This window comes from Mauremys reevesii, linkage group 24 (assembly GCF_016161935.1).
Source record: "Mauremys reevesii isolate NIE-2019 linkage group 24, ASM1616193v1, whole genome shotgun sequence".
Lineage (NCBI taxonomy): Eukaryota > Metazoa > Chordata > Testudines > Geoemydidae > Mauremys > Mauremys reevesii.
In genome coordinates this window covers 17,688,050-17,709,960 of record NC_052646.1, presented here as the reverse complement: position 1 = coordinate 17,709,960, position 21,911 = coordinate 17,688,050, and the positions used below count along the sequence as shown (strand labels likewise).

Sequence of the window (21,911 nt, the reverse complement as noted above, 5' to 3'; positions counted from 1 at the left end):
GGGGCGGCCCCTTCCCCTCCAGCTCTGGGCAGCAGGGCCCGTCCCACCCTGCTCTGGCAGGGGATGGTGCATGGGCCATGGGGGATCCAGGCTGAGACCCGCCCAGCTCACTGCAGTGGATGGGGGAGGGGGACGGAGGAGTGAGAGGCCCAATTCACATGTGAGGAGGGGAAAGGAGGGAAATGCAGCTGAGAGGTGGGGGGAGCATTAGTGCCCCGCCCTGTCTGCAGAGGGGGGAGCCATGAGCTTTCTGCAGCCCCTCCCGCCTCCCCCCCCCGCTCCAGGGACATTTTACCCACATCCAGTTCCACTGGGTCCCTGCAGAACCAGCCCCTCACCATGCTGGTGTGACACCATCACTGGGGGTGGGAGGGTGTTGAGCCAACGGGATGTTTGGAGGCAAAGCACAAATCTGTGGATTTAAAAACCCAGTCTCAGGATGTTGAAACCTTTTTCAGCCAATCACATGATTCTTAGAGGAAATCTCAGGATTTATTAGCAAATTTCGGGAGCGGGGGAGGTTCCGGATGTCATGACGTTCACATTAAATCTCGTGATTTTTTAGTGAATCCTGGAATCACAGACCCACGGGGTGAGAAGGAACCGCAGGGGTCACCCAGTCCAACCCCTGCCAAGAAGCAGGATTTGGTGGGTTTAACCCATCCCAGACAGATGCTGTCCAGTCTCCTCTCAAACCCCTCCAGTGAAGGAGCTTCCACCACCTCCTTGGGCATCTGGTCCATTGTCCGACTGCTCTCACAGCTGGGGAGTTTTCCGTGAGATTTTTCTCTGCTGTAGTTTGAACCCATTGCCCCTTGTCCTACCCTCTGGTGTAAGAGAGAACAACTTTTCTCCAGCTTCTCTATGGCAGCCTTTCAAGTATTTGAAAACCGTGATGATGTCCCCCTCCGCCAATCTCTTTTCCAAACTACCCCTGCCCAGTTCCCTCAGGCTGTGCCCCTACGGCTTCCATTCCATCCCTCTGATCATCTTTATCCCTCACCCCTGAATGCTTTCCAGTTTCTCTGCATCCTTTCTATACATTGGTGACCAAAACTGGACAAAGTCCCCAGCTGAGCCCTAGCCAGTAGTGAGTAGAGCGGTACTGTCACCTCCCGTGACTTGCATGCTCTGCTTCTGGTAATGCAACCTGAAATTGCATTTGCTTTTTTGCAACAGCATCACATTGCTAACTCCTGTTGAGGTTGTGATCCACCACAACTCCCAGCTCCTTCTCACTAGTGCTGCCGCCAAGCAAGTTCTTCCCCATCCTGTATTTGTGCAATTTGTTTTTCTTCCCTAAGTGGAGCACCTTCCATTTGTCCTTCATGAATTTCATTGTGTCGTCTACAGCCCAGTTCTCCAATTTCTCGAGGTCCCTCTGAATTTTAGCTCCATCCTCCAAAGTGTTGGCAACCCCCCCACCCCCCACGATCTTTGTGTCCTCTGCAGATCTGATCAGTCTTCTCCCTTGTTCAACATCCAGTTCATGGATAAAGATGTTAAACAACGGACCCAGAATAGATCCCTGTGGAGCCCCACTTGAGACCCTCTCCAATCCCACATCGTTCCATTAACATTTACTCATTGTTTGCAGGTTTTTAACCAGTTATGTATCCACTTAATAGTAGTCCCACCGAGTCCTCATTTCTCCATAAGAACAGACATACTGGGTCAGACCAAAGGTCCCTCTAATGCAGTATCCTGTCTTCCATCAGTGGCCAATGCCAGGTGCCCCAGGGGGAATGAACAGAACAGCTGATCACCAAGTGATCCATCCCCTGTCACCCATTCCAGCTTCTGGCAAACAGAGGCTAAGGAAACCATCCCTGTCCTCCTGGCTAATAGCCAATGATGGACCTGTCCTCTATGAATTTATCCAGTTCTTTTTTATACCATATTATAGTTTTGGCCTTGAGAACATCCCCTGGCAAAAAGTTCCACAGGTTGACTGTACGTTACATGAAAAATATACTTCCCTTTGTTTGTTTTAAACCTCCAGCCTATTAATTCCATTTGGGGACTCCCAGTTCTTGTGGTATGCAAAGGAGTAAATAACACTTCCTTATTTACTTTCTCCACACCAGCCATGATTTTATAGGCCTCAATCTTATCCCCCCTTAGTTGTCAGTTTTCCAAGCTGAACAGCCCCAGTCTTATTAATCTCTCCTCATAAGGAAGCTGTTTCTAACAGGGTCCATGACCCACCCCTCTTCCTGGGGCCCACTTGCTGCCCCCAGTAAGGCTCAGAGAGACTTCAGGGTTGTGCAGCACCTGTGTCTTTATTCACTTAAGTTTCTCCCACCACCAGTGTCTGTCTATATACAAGCTGTACAGGATTAGTCACCTCCTTTTCAGACAGAGCCAGGCTTCAGCTAGGAGGCCTCCAGTTCCCCCACCCCGACTGACTTCTCCCTGGCTGCCCCCTGCCTCCTTGTTCCCTCCCAGCTTTTATAGCCCTTGGCTGGTCAGGCCACCAGGTCTGGCCAATCCTCAGGCTGGCATCAGGCCTTTTCCATCAGCCCCAATCTGTTTCCCCTGATTGGAGCTGACCGGGCAGGGGCTAATTAGGTGCTTTTGTACCAGCATCCTGCTACACTGTTCCACACCCCTAATCATTTTTGTTGTCCTTTTCTGAACCTTTTCCAATTCCAATTTGAGATGTTGCCACTAGAACTACACGCAGTATTCAAGATGCGGGCATACCATGGATTTATATACAGGCAATATGATATTTTCTGTCTTATTATCAATCGCTTTCTTAATGATTCCCAATGTTCTGTTCCTTTTTTTGGTGGCCGCTGCGCACTGAGTGGGCATTTTCAGAGAACTCTCCATGGTGACTCCAAGATCTTTCTCGCGTGGTAACAGCTCATTTTATACGTATAGCTGTGATTACGTTTTCCAAAGTGCATTACTTTGCATTTATTAACAGTGAATTTCACCTGCCATTTTGTTACCCAGTCACCCGGTTTTCTGAGATCCTTTGTAGCTCATCTCGGTCAGCTTTGAACTTCACTATCTTGAGTAGTTTTTTATCATCTGCAAATTTTGCCACCTCATTGTTTACCCCTTTTCCAGATCCCTTGTGAACATGAACACCGGTCTCAATACAGATCCCTGGGGGACACCACTATTCACCTCTCTCCACTGTGAAAATTAACCATTTATTCCTATTCTTTCTTTCCTGTCTTTTAACCAGTTACTGATCCAGGAGAGGACCTTCCCGCTTCTCCCATAACAGCTTACTCTCCTTAAGGGCCTTTTGGGAGGGATCTTGTTTGACATTATTGAAATGAACTGTGACCGTATAGATCATTGTTGCAACCAAGATCATTTGGTGGCACCAAATCTTGTACAAAGGAGGTCACGTAAGGTGTCCATGAAAATGTTCGGATTTGCAGTTTATGATTATGCTCTCTGTGTGCAGGTATCATTTTCGTAGTTAAAGTTATAAATATTGGCTCTAGACTGTCTGTATTTCAAACTTGTGCCATGCTTCTGGGTGATACCCCAGACAATGTGGCATCAGCACAGCCTAGCCTGCTTGATGGCCCATTAAGGACCATCAGCTACACAACTGACCTACTGAGAGAAGGCAGAGACACCTGGTGACTCAGGAAGGCAGGGACATGCCTAGGCACAGAACTCTAAGCTTTTCCATGCCATGTGCTGGGTGGTTTGTGGTTGTAACAAAGAAAGCACAAGCCACATGGCAAGAGACTAAAAAGGCTGCTGCATCTCCTCCATTTTGTCTTCACTCCTGCTTCTGATCTCTGGAGGAACCTTGTTACAAACTGAAGCTTTGAACAAAGGACTGAATGACCCATCCCAGCTGTGGATGGACTCCAGAGACTTGATTTAAACCTGCAGTTTATTCCATCATTGCTACAAGCCTGAACCAAGAACTTTGCCATTACTGTATGTAATTGATTAACATTTACTCATTGTTTGCAGGTTTTTAACCTTTTCTGTATCCACTTAATGGTAGTCCCACCGAATCCTCATTTCTGCATAAGAACAGCCATACTGGGTCAGATCAAAGGTCCCTCTAATGCAGTATCCCATCTTCCAACAGTGGCCAAAGCCAGGTGCCCCACGGTGAATGAACAGAACAGCTGATCATCAAGTGATCCATCCCCTGTCACCCATTCCAGCTTCTGGCAAACAGAGGCTAAGGTCACCATCCCTGTCCATCCTGGCGAATAGCCAATGATGGACCTGTCCTTTATGAATTTATCCAGTTCTTTTTTGAACCATATTATAGTTTTGGCCTTGAGAACATCCTCTGGCAAAAAGTTCCACAGGTTGACTGTACGTTGTGTGAAAAATATACTTCCCTTTGTTTGTTTTAAACCTCCAGCCTATTAATTCCATTTGGGGACTCCCACTTCTTGCAGTATGCAAAGGAGTAAATAACACTTCCTTATTTACTTTCTCTACACCAGTCATGATTTTATAGGCCTCAATCTTATCCCCCCCTTAGTTGTCTGTTTTCCAAGCTGAACAGCCCCAGTCTTATTAATCTCTCCTCATAAGGAAACTGTTTCTAACAGGGTCCATGACCCACACCTCTTCCTGGGGCTCACTTGCTGCCCCCAGTAAGGCTCAGAGAGACTTCAGGATTGTGCAACACCCGTGTCTTTATTCACTTAAGGTTCTCCCACCACCACTGTCTGTCTATATACAAGCTGTACAGGATTAGTCACCTCCTTGACAGACAGAGCCAGGCTTCAGCTAGGAGGCCTCCAGTCCCCGCCCTGACTGACTTCTCCCTGGCTGCCCCCTGCCTCTTTGCTCCCTCCCAGCCTTTATAGCCCTTGGCTTGTCAGGCCACCAGGTTTGGCCAATCCTCAGGCCGGCATCAGGCCTTTTCCATCAGCCCCAATCTGTTTCCCCTGATTGGAGCTGACTGGGCAGGGGCTAATTAGGTGCTTTTGCACCAGCAACCTGATACACTGTTCCACACCCCTAATCATTTGTGTTGCCCTTTTCTGAACCTTTTCCAATTCCAATTTGAGATGGGGCCACCAGAACTACACGCAGTATTCAAGATGTGGGCCTACCATGGATTTATATACAGGCAATATGATATTTTCTGTCTTATTATCAATCGCTTTCTTAATGATTCCCAACGTTCTGTTCCTTTTTTTGACGGCCGCTGCGCACTGAGTGGGCGTTTTTAGAGAACTCTCCATGGTGACTCCAAGATCTTTCTTGAGTGGTAACAGCTCATTTTATATGTATAACTATGATTACGTTATTAACAATGAATTTCACCTGCCATTTTGTTACCCAGTCACTCGGTTTTGTGAGATCCTTTGTAGCTCATCTCGGTCAGCTTTGAACTTCACTATCTTGAGTAGTTTTGTATCATCTGCAAATTTTGCCACCTCATTGTTTACCCCTTCTCCAGATCCCTTGTGAACATGAACACTGGTCTCAGTACAGATCCCTGGGGGACACCACTATTCACCTCTCTCCACTGTGAAAATTGACCATTTATTCCTATCCTTTCTTTCCTGTCTTTTAATCAGTTACTGACCAAGGAGAGGACCTTCCCACTTCTCTCATGACAGCTTACTCTGCTTAAGAGCCTTTCGGGAGGGACCTTGTTTGACATTATTGAAATGAACTGTGACCGTATAGATCATTGTTGCAACCAAGATCATATAGTGGCACCAAATCTTGTACAAAGGAGGTCACGTAAGCTGTCCATGAAAATGTTCAGATTTGCAGGTTATGATTATGCTCTCTGTGTGCAGGTATCATTTTTGTAGTTAAAGTTATAAGTATTAGCTCTAGACTGTCTGTATTTCAAACTTGTGCCATGCTTCTGGGTGACACCCCAGACAATGTGGCATCAGCACAGCCTAGCCTGCTTGATGGCCCATTAAGGACCATCAGCTGTACAACTGACCCACTGAGAGAAGGCAGAGACACCTGGTGACTCAGGAAGGCAGGGACATGCCTAGGGACAGAACTCTATGGTTTTCCATGCCATGTGCTGGGTGGTTTGTGGTTGGAACAAAGAAAGCACAAGCCACATGGCAAGAGACTAAAAAGGCTGCTGCATCTCCTCCATTTTGTCTTCACTCCTGCTTCTGATCTCTGGAGGAACCTTGTTACAAACTGAAGCTTTGAACAAAGGACTGAATGACCCATCCCAGCTGTGGATGGACTCCAGAGACTTGATTTAAACCTGCAGTTTATTCCATCATTGCTACAAGCCTGAACCAAGAACTTTGCCATTACTGTATGTAATTGATTCCATTTAACCACTTCTAGCTCTCATCTGTATTTCTTTCTTTTTATGAAGAAACCTTTAGATTTTAGATTCTAAGGGACTGGCAACAGCGTGATTTGTGGGTAAGATCTGACTTGTGCATTGACCTGGGCCTGGGGCTTGGTTCTTTGGGATCAGAAGAACCTTTTACTTTTACCAGGGTATTGGTTTTCATAACCATTCCTCCCCATAACAAGTGTCACTGGCAGTGATTCTGGGAAACTGGAGTGTCAAAGGGAATTGCTTGTATGACTTATGGTTAGCCAGCGGGGTGAGACCAAAGTCCCCTCCCTTTGGCTGGTTCAGTGTGCCTTAATGGTAAAGGAAACCCAGCCCCTGGGCTGTAACTGCCCTCTTCTAAGCAATTTGTCCTGAATTGATACTGTCAGTTGTGTCCCGCCAGAGGCCACATCGTGAAACATTGTGAAAGGCTTTCTGAAAACTCTTGTCCACATGCTTTTGATTCCCTCATAAAATTCTAGTAAGTTGGTGAGGTATGATTTCCCTTTACAAAAACTATGTTGACTCTTCCCAAGCAAATTGTGTTCATCTCTGCATCTGATCATTCTGTTCTTTACTGTAGTTTCAAACAGTTTTCCCAGCACTGAAATTACACTCAGTTGTCTCTAATTGCTGGCAGCACCTCTGGAGCCTTTTTAAAAAATTGGTATCACATTAGCTATCCTCTATCATCTGGTACAGAAACTGATTTAAATGATAAGTTACATACCACAGTTAGTAGTTCTGCAATTTCACATTTGAGTTCCATCAGAAGTCTTCTCCAGCTTCCTTATGAGAATGTCATGTGGGACTGTGTCAAAAGCCTTGCTGAACTCCAGGTATGTTATGTCCACTGCTTTCCCCTGGGCATTAACCGCTTACCTTGTCAAAGAAAGAAATCAAGCTGGTTTGGCAGAATTTGTTTTTGGTAAATCCATGCTGGTGATCACCCATTCGACCTCACAAATTGAAAATTTTATACATTGTTCTAGTAGCTTTCCAGGTGTCAAGGTCAGGCTGACTGGTCTATAGTTCCCTGGCTCCTCCTTTTTCCCCTTTTAAAGATGGCCCCTCTGTTAGCCCTTCTCCTGTCTGCTGGGAATCTCTCCTGGCATCCATGAGTTTGCAAATATTATTGCCAGTGGCTCCAAGATTTCTTCAATTCCTTCAGCCCCCTGGGTTGAACAGCTTCCTGCCCCACTGATCCGAATTCATTCAAATGGGTCGGAACATCTCTGGTGAGTTCTTTTCTTACCCCGATCTGCAGCCCTTCCCCTTTGTTGTCTGTGGTACCTTCGCAAATCACCTGCTCACATGTTGTTTTTTTGTGGGAAGACTGAAGCAAAGCAGGCACCGAGCAGAGCTGCCTTCCCACCATCTTCTGTCACCAGCTCAGGATTTTCTGGACGATTTCATGATTTTTAGAGAAAATCTCAGGTTTTTTCACCAATTTAAGGATTTTTTTAGACCACAATCTCTCAGGATAGTCTTGTGATCTGGGGGGGTCACTGCGCTGCCAGAAGCCATAGATCAACCCCCTACAGAGCCCAGCAGCACTGATGGTTCCCCAGGCAGATCTGCGCCCCCCAAACAGACTCTGCTCTCACACTTCTCACCCCCGTCTGTCTCTAGGTTTGTACCAGCCGGATGCCCCAGCCATGGGCAGAGTCCCGATGCCACAGCAGGACGCTGGGGAAAGGGAGCTCCCACCTCAGGGCCCCCACTGGAGAGCAGGGGGTCCTGCCACGCTGAGGGTCCTGATCCTCGCCCTGCTCTGGAGGGGTAAGTAAGCAGCACCTGCAGCCCCAGAGCAGGGGGAAGGGCAGAACCTGCGCTAAGCAGGGCCAGGTCTGTCCCAGGACTTGGAAGGGAGACTTGGGAGAGGAGGCGGGGAGACCAGTGCCCCAGTGTGGTGCTAGGGGGCGCTGAGTGACAGGGAGTGGGGGCAGGGAGCTCGATGTAGGGAGGGATGGAAACTAAACAGAGTGAGTTTTGGTCAAGGACCCAGGGCTGGGCTCGCAGGGGGCTGCAGGTCAGGAGTGAGGGACACTGGCAGAGCTGTGGGGGGAGCTCAGGGTTGGTCTCTGCTCTCTATGGGTCCCACTTTGATCCCTCCCTGTCCCCTGCAGGGTCCCTGGCCCAACAGCCCAGATTTACCCTGACGGTGCCGCAGTCGGTGTCGGTGCAGGAGGGTCTCTGCGTTCTTGTCCCCTGCACCTTCACGTACCCAGCCTCGTATGACACTAAGAATTCCCCAGCCCGGCTCCACAGATACTGGTACAAGGATCAGGCCCAGAATCTGCCTGTGGCCAGCAGTGACCCCAGCTGGGGGGTGTCACAGGAGACCCAGGGCCGGTTCCAGCTGGTGGAGAATCCAGCGCGCGGCGACTGCTCCCTGCAAATCAGCGACATCCGACGGACGGATGCGGGGAGATATTTCCTTAGAGTCGAGGGAGTCTTTAGCATCAATTATCGCTCCAGTACCACAATCTCTGTGACAGGTAAGTCACCACTGATTGGCCCTACAGAGCCAGCCAGTCCCCGCCCTGGGGCCGGATCGGGGCTGCGCCCCTAGAGGGGAAAGGCCCCATGTCCCCGAGTGATTCTCTCCCCTCTCCCCTTGTCTCAGGGCTGACGGAGGAGCCAGAGATCCAGATCTCGCCGGCGCGGGGGCTGCCAGAGATGCTGGTGGCCGGGGAGCCGGTGACTGTGACCTGCACGGCCCCTGGGCGCTGCTCCGGGCCCCCTCCCCGAGTCACCTGGACGGGGCCGTTCAGCGACACAGCCCGGGACGTCTCAGCCCAGCTGTCGAACGGCACCTGGGCCCGCAGCTCCACGCTCAGCTTCACGCCCGGTCTGGGGGACCATGGCAAAGAGCTCGTCTGCAACGTCACCTACAGGCCACCACGGGGACCTTCCACCCGCAGAACCATCCGGCTTCACGTCGTCTGTGAGTGACCCTCCCCCAGCCCCTCCACGCCGACCCCCAGCCCCCTTTGGGATCCCTCCCCTGAGCTCCCCAGCCCTGCCCTCCAGCCCCTCCCTCAACTCAGCCATGTGCTGTGATCCCCACCCCTGACCAGGCACCCTCAGCCAATTCTACTCCAGGCCCCTTCACCCCACACCGTTCAGCCCCTTCTCCCTTGGGATCTTCACCCCTTCCTGCCCCGCGTGGCTATGGCTCCCCATCCACCCCCAGGTCTCCAGCCCTTTCTCTTCTGGGATCCTCTCTACCCCCGATCTGCCCTACCCCCAGAATCCTCCTGTCCTGGGATCCACCCCTCCCATTCCAGTCCCTTCTTGCTTGGATTCCCCCCCACCACACCTCACACCAGCCACCCCAGTTCCCACTGAGATACCACCGCGTCTCCACATCCCTCCTCTTTCTGCCGGGATCGGTGGATGCTCTATATGGGGCAGAGTGTTAACGGGACCCAGTCACTGTCCGGCACTAAACACGCTCCAGGCTCGATGCCCAGAGACCTCGGCCCACCCTGCCCCAGGGCAAACCCCCGTTCAATGGCCTGTGACCCTCACGCTGCAGATCCAGGGCAGAGGGGAAATCAGCAGCCGCCTTTGCGAGGTGAAGGATCAAATCAGGCTCCACTGTAAGGTTGGCCCTTGTTCTCTTCAGCCAGAGGGAGATTTAGTAGGAACCCGCTCTCCAGACCCCCGCCCCCGTATCTGAGCCCAGGCCCCAGTCCGACCCCAAACGTCTACACAGACCTCGGAGGAAACGTCCGCGCTGCAATCAGAGACCCGCAGCCTGAGCCCCGCGAGCCCGACCCAATGGACCCAGGCTCTGAGCCTCGGCGCCGTGGGGCTTTGAGGGCAGCATGGACGGACCCGGCCAGGCCTAGCCAGACAGTACCAGCGTCCGACTGTTCCAGGTGTTGCTTTCAGCCGCTCCCCCTCGGCTCAGCCGGGCTGCAAATTACCCAGGCCTGGCCAGCTAAGCCTGGGGGTAAAAGGAGAGGGCTGGGGAGAGACGCACCGAGGAGGGAAGGCAAAGGACCCCCAAGGGGGGTATCTGACATCCCTGGTGGTGGCTGGGTCTGGGCTGGGGGTGGGAGTGGGGTTATTTAGACCCCTGGCTCTGACCCACCCTGGGGAGGACACGTTTGGGGAGCAGGACGCTGAACACCCAGGCGCCAGCAGACAGTGGCGCTGGTGACACTTGCTCAAGTACCGAGGCTGAAGCAGCTCGGCCCCTCGTTAGTGACTGCCAATTAGGCCCAATTTTGACTCACCTGTTTTGGTCCCTTGGGTTTCCATTTCCCACGGTTCTGGTTCCCCGGCGCGACCCTAACCCGGCCCCTGGGTTCCATTGGGCGCCTCTTGGGTGGGGCTCAGTCGGGTCTGTCACTTCCCTTCCCCGCTCACGGGCCTTGTGTCACTTCAGGGACTTTCCCGTCCCCCAGCTGAGCTCACAGCGAGTGTTAGCCAAAAGGGCTGGTTTCCCCCCGGAGCTTACCTAATTACACCAAGGAGGCACGGAGGACAGGAAGACGAGTACCACACCCTTTATTGATCGGTCAGCTGAGCGGGTGCTCTGATCGGATAGTGCCAGAAGAGAGACACACCTTACAAGGCCGAACAGGCCCCTTTTATAACCAGTAACAAACAACTTAGCCTACATCCTTCTACGTCATTTTGCTGACCTATAGAACCTGTAAATGCATCTGTAGGGGACAATAGGGTACACAGGATACATTTATCATTCTGAGGGGGAAACAAGATACATCTGTTGACCCTTTGTACTAAATGCTTTGGAGACATACATGGGAAAGCAGCTGCATACACTTGGGGAGCCAAACAAGTAGATAAGCAAAATAGCTGACATAGATAGATACACGTCCTTTGTTCTATTGAGTTCTTCAAGCTTTCCAACAGTTCTCCCCCCTTTGAGAATACTCAACAAACTTTTGGCTGAGTTTTCTCATACTTTGAGGACAAAAAGCAATTAAGCTCTGCAGAAATATGTACAACTGCTCTTTTGAGCTTAGTCACCCCAAACCCAGGAATGAATGCATGGACAAAAGAGCGGAACCTTGTTCATTTAACAACTAAGGGATCGGGGCACTGACTATAAATCAGGTAGGTATACCAAGTGGTTTAATTTCTCAGATGTCTTGGTGAATAATTTAGTCCCATATGCATCCTCCCCATGGACCCGGCAGGATTCGGTATGTGGGAGCCCACACCCACCCTAACTGGTCCATATGCTTGGAAGGAGCACTGTGAATGTCCACACTTTCATCCAGAAAGTGTCCAGGTATGTTTCCATGACCACAGATCAGATGGTTCCTGACGTGTCTGTAAGGGCAGTGGGCCAAGTCTGGTGCTCAAGATTACTCCGAATGGCCATCAGCTGGTCATTCAGGAAATCCTGAATTTCTAAACATACTAGATCCCACTGCAATGCCTTCCCAGCCTCAGTGATATTCAATACCATCTCTGTCAGTAACTTCTGGGTCATAGAACTAAGGGTGGAAATGACATGTAACTCACCAACTCCAGCCTGTACTTAAGATAGCTGAGCTTCAAAAATAAGGCTAGTGGCCTTTTCTAGTTGGCCCAATTTCTTATCATATTCTTGGCTTTTAAGAATATTCCAAATGGCTGCTGCACTATTGGCCCTAGCCCACAGGGATCTGGTCAATTCCCTTTCCTTCTATAGGAAATAACCCAGGCTCTCTGTTGTGCTAATCTAATGGCAGCCCCTTGTGAACAATTTGGGTATGTAGAAGTGATCTGAAAACTGGATAAGGGCAATGTCATTTAAAATCCAATTAGGGAGGGCAATACATACTGAAGGATTTATCCAAAACACAGGGCACAGCCTGTAGAATAAACCCCAAAATCCAATTAATACCACATTCCCAAGCATGGATCCCACAAGTTTCTTCCTGCCAGTGTATAATTCTTTGTTTCTTCACCAGGATCAGTTCTCAATGTCCTTTTTAGTCAGGAATTCCTGGACTTTGGCAATTTTAGTGGAGTGAGTGTTTCTTCTTCTTTCCCGAAATAGTTGTGGTTCAGCATTCTACAGGGGAGAGGTCACCAGTACATCACTCTGTAATGGTTTTGCTTCTTTTAGAAAAATTCAAAGGCACAGTTGGTCTGTCAGTGGACAAGGGAGAGGTTAGCTAGCACATCACGTCACCTTGTCCTTTTTCCCTGCTGTCCAGAAGGCACAGTGGAGCTAGAAGGAGAAATAGGCTAATCATCAGTAGGTGAATCCTCCTGAGGTGGAGGGGTCTTATTGCAATGAGAATCATGGGTCCAGGCAGTCAGTCTTTGGCACTTCACAGCGGTGTTGGTAATTAGCAGGACTTAATAAGGGCCTTTCCAGCATGGAGCCAAAGCAGTCTTTCATCGATGGATTTTTATGTAGACCCAGTCTCCTGGTTCCAACGAGTGGCAAGGGTGCACAGGATCCTTCGGTAATGCTTCCTTCACCTGTGTATAAAAAGACTTCACACATTTCATTAGTGCCTGACAATACTTAAGCATTATGTTATCCATCAAATGAATGTCCATCTGAGCTAGGGTTAGTGGGGGTGCAGCTGGTAGTCACATTGGGCGTCCTGTCAAAATTTCATGAGGGCTGAGTCCAGTCTTTCGATTGGGAAAGGCTCTCATACTCATCAGTGCCAAAGGAAGGGCATCTGGCCACTTTAAGTTTATCTCAGCACAAATCTTGGCCAGTTTATTTTTTTTTTAAATCCCATTCTGGGGGTCCACTGTCCCAGCAGACTGTGGGTGGTGAGGGCAGTGAAGGTTGTGCTGGATCTACAAAACTGCACATAACTCCTTTACAATCTGTCCAGTAAAATGAGTTCCACGATCACTGTTGATACTCACAGGGATGCCAAAACCTGGTACAAAATCTTTAAGCAGAAGTTTCACAACAGTCCTGGCATCTGCTTTCCTGCAGGGAAAAGCTTTAACCCAATTGGTAAATACATCAACTAAAACTAATACATATTCATAGCCACAACATGTAGACATTTGAATAAAATCAATCTGAATATTTACAAAAGGTCCCCAAGGAGGAAGGTGGGCTGCCCGCTTAGCTTTAACAGCTTTACCAATGTTGTGCTGTTGACAAATCACACAGTGTTGACAGTAGGAATGTGCTACAGAAGGGAAACTGGGTACACACCAATCTTGGTTAACTGCAGCAACCATCCCCCCCTTTCCTTGGTTGTCAGCCAAGTCTTAGCTGTGAGCAGTGTCCTTGACTGGGGCCAGCGCCTTATCCTTAGACTGAGCATGTTAGTTATTCTTTTATTTTTTCTCAGTTAACTTGTTCTTTTTCCTTTTTCCTTCTTGGCCTTTTTTTTAACCTACAAAGGAAACTTTTACTTTTTACTTATACACCTTTTGTTAACAATGAACACATACACATTGCTGTTATACAGTACATTAGTCTTATTATTTAATGTATGCCATATATACCCTTCTACTAAAATAACTTTATTACAGAGCTTTGGAACAACAAACCAGGACAAGCACACCCACTTTGATGAGTTCATTCAATACAACTTCTAGTTCAATAGCTTTCCACCATCCCCAGCCCTCTGGCTAGAAATCTGAGGTAGCCAGAAGGATCCCCTGTACAATATGGGGAGTGGGTTAACTTTTCATATTCTTGCTTTTTAAGACTGTTGGTATGCAAATTTTAATAACAATTTTTAATTAAAAGATTTGGTCAATGAAGTTTCTTTCTTTTACTTAAGGAAATGTATTAGACTTTAGTATATCACATTTTTCCTGATGTATCCAAACACTTTGTATTCTAAGTTGAACAAAACAAGTATCTGCATTCCAATCCAACCCTTCTGCTTGATTTCAAACCAGACCATCCCATGAAAATATTAAACACAACAATTCTGGCCACGAGACAAACACCGCAAGACAGAACATAGAACACAAAACATAATTTTTATTGTGCTAGTAAATGCATGGTACGTTGAATGCTGTTCAGCTAGCATCAGTTTTCTCTGATTATCTGAAAGACAAAAACAGAGGTCTACCCCTTCTGGACAGTCAATCTTTGCTTAAAATATACAAATACCCTTGTTGATTTCAGGCAAAACAGGGGAATTACCCCATATTTTCTTGTATGTGTTTTATAGGCAGCCCAGGTTTCAGTGGCTTCTACCTTATCAGTTAGATAATTTGCATTAATACAGATGCTTTCTGGCTTGCTTTTTACTTTTAACTCTTGCTTTTAAACACTGAAAGAAAACATCACCACTTATAGTGCCTTAGAGCCTAATAAATTTTCATTTACATAGTACTGTATACATTCTTCAGCTAGTTCAACAAAATTGTTCATAGCCAAATGATTGCAATCTAATAATTTCTTTGCCTGAATTTATTTACAAACATTTTAAAGACACCAAGAACTTTTCTCTTTAGCATTTTTACAAAGTTTAACTGCTGTTCCCTCCAGCAACTACAGAGTTAACTTTTCACTCTCCCTTAAATCACTTGCTTGTCTTCCAACAGCCACTTACCAATTCAAATCACCATTCCAAATATCCTCCTGAGTATTTGAAATCCCCATGCTTATACTTAATTACTCCTTCCTCCCGCTACACCCTCAAAAGTTTCCAACCTGTTTTCCAATCTCTCTGTCTGTTGCCTGCCCGCCTGGGCCCGATCCTTCTTTTCTCGCTGAACCGTCCCTTCCATGGGCACCAACTTGTTCCACTACCAGTTTAGCTAGGAGGGTGGGCTTCTCAACTAGCCCCCACCCTTCTGGTCTTTTCCCTAAAACATTTTTACTTACAAGACCACCCGAGTCCTCCCTTGTGAGGCTTGCCACCTGGGCAAAACGCATGGCCCACGAACTAGTGGAGTTAGTGGAATTTAACCACTGCTTGTCTTATTCAACATGACCACAAAACATTCATCCACTTACAATACCTTCCCTTACATGAATCACCTAAAGGGTCCAACCCACTCTTTGGGGGCGTTATCCCTCAAACCCAGGAGGTAAACGCACTTACCGCCTGCAGTGGCCGCGTCCGGCAGTTGGACTTCCCCCTCTTCTGTTACCATCTTGCCTCCGTGTCATTTGGAGTTCTCTATAGAGGGGGCGCAGCCGTCCCGGTCGATTGCGGCGACCCGGAGATCGAGCAAACCAACAGCCCGAGGTGGCCACTCTCCAGAGTCGTCCTCGACCTCCAGTCAGCGCCCCCTACAGGGAGAGAAGTCCCGGCGGAGTCACCATTGGTTAGCCAAAAGGGCTCGTTTCCCCCTGGAGCTTACCTAATTACACCAAGGAGGCACGGAGGACAGGAAGACGAGTACCACACCCTTTATTGATCGGTCAGCTGAGCGGGTGCTCTCATCGGCTTGTGCCAGAAGAGAGACACACTTTACAAGGCCGAACAGGCCCCTTTTATAACCAGTAACAACAACTTAGCCTACGTCCTTCTACGTCATTTTGCTGACCTATAGAACCTGTAAATGCATCTGTAGGGGATAATAGGGTACACAGGATACATTTATCATGCTGAGAGGGAAACAAGATTGTCATAAACAGTTAGTTAAGGGTTAAGGTTTTTGTCTACCTGTAAAGGGTTATCAAGCAGTACCTGTGGACACCTGACCAGAGGACCAATGAGGGACAAGATATTTTCAGATCCCTGTGGAGGGAAGTTTTTTTCCTGTTCTTTGTTTTTTTGAGAGTCTCTCTTGGGAATTAAGAGAGTCCAGACATCTTAATCTAGTCCTCCCAGGTTTGTGCAATAAATTCTTCTATGCAAGCTAGTGAGTATTAGCAAGGAACTAGTATTCTTATATTTTTATTTCTGTATTTGCAATTCTGTGTTTTGCTATAGAATTTCTTTAAGTCTCTACTGTATTGCTTTTACTGAGAAAGAAGGGAGGGGGAATTCTCTCCAGAGATTGATAAGTTTAGACCCTATATATTGTTCCATCTTGCTTACAGAGACAGTGACTCTCTTTTTTTTATTCTTTAATACATTCTTTTCTATTAAGGACTTGGTTGATCTTTCCTTGGGTGGATTCTCAGGGAAAGGGGAGGGGGAATGGTTTATTTCTCCTGGGTGTAAGAACTCCATGGATTTGGGGCTCTTGGGATCCCCAAGGATTTTGGGGAAGGACTGTGTCCCAATCCACATTCCTGATTGGGTGGTGGCAGCTTTTACTAGATCTAAACTCTCTCGCAATTGCTAAGTACCCTCTCAGCAGGGTGTTCCTTGTAACAAAAGCCTGGTTAGAAAAACAGTATTCCCTTCAGCCAACCTAGCTGAAACTGCTTCTAACTCTGAAAACTGCTTTAAAACTGCCTTTTGGTAGAAATGCCTTCCCTCTGTATGGCTCTCAGGTTCGTCACCGCTGCCAACCATGTCATAGGTCTCACCCCCACTTAGAGCTGTTGGGTTCCAATATGGGGACCTGCATGAAATTTATCTCTAAACTAAAATCCTAAATCCCCTGATCCCCCCTGTCTGGTTTGTGTTTCAGACCCGCCCGGGCCCCCCAACATCACCGGGACCCTGACCAGGAATGGACGCCCTGGTGAGAGGCCGCGCTGCGAGCCCCGGGAATCAGCGAGTGCCTCCTAGTCACGCTCTGCCTGCGCTCAGGGCCAGGCCCCAGGCTCAGCCAGGCCAGGCTGGTCCGTGCCCAGAGTGGGAAGCCGAAGGAAGCTACTGGGATGTGGGAGGGTAGAGGGCCCAGTTCTCTCTGTTTCCAGACCCCAGGGCAGTGTTAAGGGGGCGTTGGGCAGCAGGGAGGAGATGGGTTAGGGAGCGATCGCTGTGACGGAGACCTGCTGCCATGGCAACGCACCGAGATTGTGCACCCACCCCAGAGGGGCCGTGTCTCCGCGCTGGGTGAGGAGTCCCTATATAAACAGCCCCCATGTCCTACCCTACTGGTGGCTGCGTCTCAGCTCCTTGGTGGAGGATCTCTGGGGGCACCAAACCCGCCTGCTTGTCTCTTCCAGTGCCAGATGCGTGGGGAGCTGAGGGCGACGTCGTGTCTCTGGAGACCCAGGGGGGTGACTCCCTGAGCCTGAGCTGTGAGGCTGGGAGCAGAGCCAAGGCCACCCTGAGCTGGGCCAAGGGGAACAACTCCCTGAGCCCCAGCCAGGGAGATGCCGGACGCCTGGAGCTGCCGAATCTCAACCCAGGGGACGCTGGGGAGTATCGGTGCTGGGCGAAGAATCCCTTTGGGTCGGCCAGCCGGGCCCTGCGTGTGCACATGCAGAGTAAGGCTCTAGGGGGGCCATGGCAGACAGAGGGTCCTCAGTGGGTGCGCTGGGCTGCAGGGAACAGGGTGGGCTGGGATCCAGGGGGGGTGCTGGGCTGCAGGAGGTGTGGGGGGTCAGTGATGGGTCCTGGGCTGCGGATCAGGGGGTCACTGGGGGGCTCTCTCCAATCTAACATGTTGCCGTGGGTATTTCAGCTCTAGAGAGGACTCTGAAAATCATCGTTTCCAGATCTAACAGGAGCGACCCCCAGCTATTCCAAGGTATCACTAAGGGGCGGGGAGTGGGGCACGGGGCCTTTCCCCTCTAGGGGGCACCGGCCCCAATCCAGTTCCCAGGCAGGGACTGGCTGGCTCAGGGTGCGAGTGGCTCCGTGTTATTTCTATTCCCAGATCCCAGCACCCTGGTGGTGAACGGGTCACAGCTCTCGGCCTGGGAGGGCGACTCCCTGCGGTTCCTCTGCTCCGTCGCCAGCAGCCCCCCCGCTGCACTGGGCTGGGTGAGAGGGGGCCGAGCCGTCCAGGGTACCCGCCCCATGGGGTAGAATCAGCTGCGGCTGGAGCTGCCCAACGTGACGGCCGAGGACGGGGGGCTGTACGGGTGCTGGGCCCGGAACAAGGAGAGCTCTGCCCAGGGGATGTTCCAGCTGCTCGTTGAGTGTGAGTGCAGTTAACCTGTGACACTCCCCGACACTGGGTGCGACTGGGGTTAAACCCCGGGACGCTGACACTGGAGAGCAGCAGTGTTAGTCCGTGGGACTCCTTGCCACTGAGTACTAGCAGGTGTCACAGGTGCCTGGCCCCTTTAAACAGAGATAGAGTCAACTCCCTCTCCCCCCCCGCCGCCTGTGCCATAGTTAATTAGCTGCTTCAGGGGAGTCCCCGGGGGGCAGCTGAGGCTTGAACGGAGTCCTGGGCTGTCTACAAGGGCCGTGAGCACCCAGGCCAAGGGCAAAGAAGCAGGTGAAGTGCAGCTGGCCAAGGATGGGGCCAGGTCAGTTCCCAAGGTCCGGCCGAAGAGACATCCCAGGGCAGAAGAACCCCTGGGACACCCTGCCTCTGGATATTAGCAGGGTTAACCCACAGGACTCCCTGCCACTGGATGTGAGTGGGGTTAACCCACAGGATTCCATATCACTGGATTTCTCTCTGACTATTAATTTGTTGCTGTGTCTCCTGTGCTCCCCAGACAGCCCCCGGCCGGGGACCGGGCTGAACTCGTCCTGCCAGGACCCCCAAGGAGGGTATCTGACATCCCTGGTGGTGGCTGGGTCTGGGGTGGGGTGGGAGTGGGGTTATTTAGACCCCTGGCTCTGTCCCGCCCTGGGGAGGACACGTTTGGGGAGCAGGACGCTGAACGCCCAGGCGCCGGCAGACGGTGGCGCTGGTGACACTCGCTCAAGTACCCAGGCTGAAGCAGCTCGGCCCCTCGTTAGTGACTCTGCCAATTAGGCCCAATTTTGACTCACCGGTTTTGGTCCCTTGGGTTTCCATTTCCAACGGATCTGGTTCCCCGGCGCGACCCTAACCTGGCCCCTGGGTTCCATTGGGCGCCTCTTGGGTGGGGCTCAGTCGGGTCTGTTGCTTCCCTTCCCCGCACATGGGTCTTGTGTCACCTCCGGGACTTTCCCGTCCCCCAGCTGAGCTCACAGCGAGGGGCCATGTCTAGGCTCAGTGATCACTAGCGACCCCCGATCCGGTCCAGTCCCCCTGATCCCCCCTGTCTGGTTTGTGTTACAGACCCACCCGGGCCCCCCAGCATCACTGGGACCCTGACCAGGAACGGACGCCCCGGTGAGAGGCCGCGCTGCGAGCCCCGGGAATCAGCGAGCGCCTCCTAGTCACGCTCTGCCCACGCTCAGGGCCAGGCCCCAGGCTCAGCCGGGCCAGGCTGGTCTGTGCCCAGAGTGGGGGGCCGAACGAAGCTACTGGGCTGTGGCGGGGAGGGGAGAGGGCCCAGTTCTCTCTGTCTCCAGACCCCAGGGCAGTGTTAAGGGGGCACTGGGTAGCGAGGAAGAGATGGGTTAGGGAGCGATCGCTCTGACGGAGACCTGCTGCCATGGAAACGCACCGAGATTGTGCACCCACCCCAGAGGGGCCATGTCTCCGCGCTGGGTGAGGAGTCCCTGTATAAACAGCCCCCATGTCCAACCCTAGTGGTGGCTGCATCTCAGCTCCTTGGTGGAGGATCTCTGGGGGCACCAAACCCGCCTGCTCGTCTCTTCCAGTGCCAGATGCGTGGAGAGCTGAGAGCGACGTCGTGTCTCTGGAGACCCAGGAGGGCGACTCCCTGAGCCTGAGCTGTGAGGCTGGGAGCAGAGCCGAGGCCACCCTGAACTGGGCCAAGGGGAACGAGTCCCTGAGCCCCAACCAGGGAGGGGCCGGGCACCTGGAGCTGCCGAATCTCAGCCCAGGGGACGCTGGGGAGTATCGGTGCTGGGCGAAGAATCCCTTTGGGTCGGCCAGCCGGGCCCTGAGTGTGCACGTGCAGTGTAAGGCTCTAGGGGGCGCCATGGCAGACAGAGGGTCCTCAGTGGGTGCTCTGGGCTGAAGGGAACAGGGTGGACTGGGATCCAGGGGGGGTGCTGGGCTGCAGGAGGTGTGGGGGGTCAGTGATGGGTGCTGGGCTGCGGATCAGGGGATCAGTGCGGGGCTCTTTCCAATCTAATACGTTGCCGTGGGAATTTCAGCTCCAGTGAGGATGCTGCAAATCACCGTCTCCAGAGCTAACAGGAGTGACCCCCCGCTATTCCAAGGTATTGCTAGGGGCCGGGGAGTGGGGCACGGGGCCTTTCCCCTCTAGGGGGCGCCGGCCCTGATCCAGTTCCCAGGCAGGGACTGACTGGCTCAGGGTGTGAGTGGCTCTTTGTTATTTCTATTCCCAGATCCCGGCACGCTGGTGGCGAACGGGTCACAGCTCTCGGCCCGGGAGGGCGACTCCCTGCGGTTCCTCTGCTCTGTCGCCAGCAGCCCCCCCGCTGCACTGGGCTGGGTGAGGGGGGGCCGAGCCCTCGAGGGTTCCCGCCCCATGGGGGAGAATCAGCTGCGGCTGGAGCTGCCCAACGTGAAGGCCGAGGCTGGGGGGCTCTACGGGTGCTGGGCCCAGAACAACGAGAGCTCTGCCCAGGGGATGTTCCAGCTGCTTGTCGAGTGTGAGTGGGGTTAACCTGTGACACTCCCCGACACTGGGTGTGAGTGGGGTTAAACCACGGGACTCCCTGCCCCGGGACACTGACACTGGAGAGCAGCAGTGTTAATCCGTGGGACTCCTCGCCACTGAGTACTAGCAGGTGTCACAGGTGCCTGGCCCCTTGGAACAGAGACAGAGCCAACTCCCCCTTCCCCCGCCCCCTCCGCCTGTGCCATAGTTAATTAGCTGCTTCAGGGGAGCCCCCAGGGGGGCAGCTGAGGCTTGAACGGAGTCCTGGGCTGTCTACAAGGGCCATGAGCACCCAGGCCAAGGGTAAAGAAGCAGGTGAAGTGCAGGTGGCCAAGGATGGGGCCAGATCACTTCCCAGGGGCCGGCCGAAGAGACGTCCCAGGGCAGAAGAACCCGCGGGACTTCCTGACTCTGGATATTAGCAGGGTTAACCCACAGGACTCCCTGCCCCTGGGTTTCTCTCTCTGACTATTAATTTGTTGCTGTGTCTCCTGCTCTCCCCAGACAGCCCCCAGGCCGGGGACCAAGCTGAACTCGTCCTGGCAGCACCAGGGGCCAAACCTCAGCTGCAGCTGCTCCCTGTGCTCCCACACGCTACCCAAGCTCCAGTGGCAGGTGGATGGGGAGCCCCTGGCTGGGAACAGCTTATGTGGGGCCCTGCAGGTCAACTCAGGGTCCCAGGGAGATGAGGCCGTCAGCATGCTGAGCGGGATGGGGAGCGGGGAAGGGGACCACCAGAACTTTTGCCTCGGCTCCAACCCCCACGGGTTCCGTATTCTACTGCTCAGCCCACCGGGAACAAGTGAGAGTCCTACTCCTCTCGGGGGCACGGGCTTCAACCCAACCCCAGGGTGGGGGCTGGCTAGTTTGGGGCAGGGTTGCAGGGATGGATCTATCCCAGACTCTTGGCTTCTTCCAGCTCCCAGAGATGGCCTCACTCGGGCATTTATCGAAATCAGCTGCAAACTCGTCTTCGCGGCGACTGGATACTTCCTGGCCTATTACCTCACCCTGCTCTATTACAGACGGTAACTCAGCTACCGACCCGCCTACTGACCTACCCAGGCACCCATCTACCCCCCTACCCATATACCTACCCACCCGTTCTACCCACCTACCTACCGTCTATCCACCCACCCACCCAACTCTGTACCTATCCACCCGTCTATGCATCTATTCATCCCCATACACTCACCTGTTTCTCTATCA

The 21,911-nt window shown here is 51.7% G+C and overlaps 1 protein-coding gene across 1 annotated transcript in view; it reads left to right on the top strand.

Moving 5' to 3' along the window:
* LOC120390571 (hemicentin-2-like) overlaps nucleotides 1-21,911 on the top strand; it is a 281,097-nt gene that overhangs the window by 242,024 nt on the left and 17,162 nt on the right. The window contains exons 12-23 of the mRNA XM_039513303.1: nucleotides 7,919-8,068; nucleotides 8,416-8,787; nucleotides 8,916-9,236; nucleotides 16,796-16,849; nucleotides 17,280-17,543; nucleotides 17,936-18,042; nucleotides 18,088-18,202; nucleotides 19,283-19,336; nucleotides 19,771-20,034; nucleotides 20,428-20,694; nucleotides 21,211-21,504; nucleotides 21,622-21,730. Of these exons, the coding sequence (XP_039369237.1) occupies nucleotides 7,919-8,068; nucleotides 8,416-8,787; nucleotides 8,916-9,236; nucleotides 16,796-16,849; nucleotides 17,280-17,543; nucleotides 17,936-18,042; nucleotides 18,088-18,202; nucleotides 19,283-19,336; nucleotides 19,771-20,034; nucleotides 20,428-20,694; nucleotides 21,211-21,504; nucleotides 21,622-21,730 (2,371 nt within the window). The remainder of the gene's footprint in view (nucleotides 1-7,918; nucleotides 8,069-8,415; nucleotides 8,788-8,915; nucleotides 9,237-16,795; nucleotides 16,850-17,279; nucleotides 17,544-17,935; nucleotides 18,043-18,087; nucleotides 18,203-19,282; nucleotides 19,337-19,770; nucleotides 20,035-20,427; nucleotides 20,695-21,210; nucleotides 21,505-21,621; nucleotides 21,731-21,911) is intronic.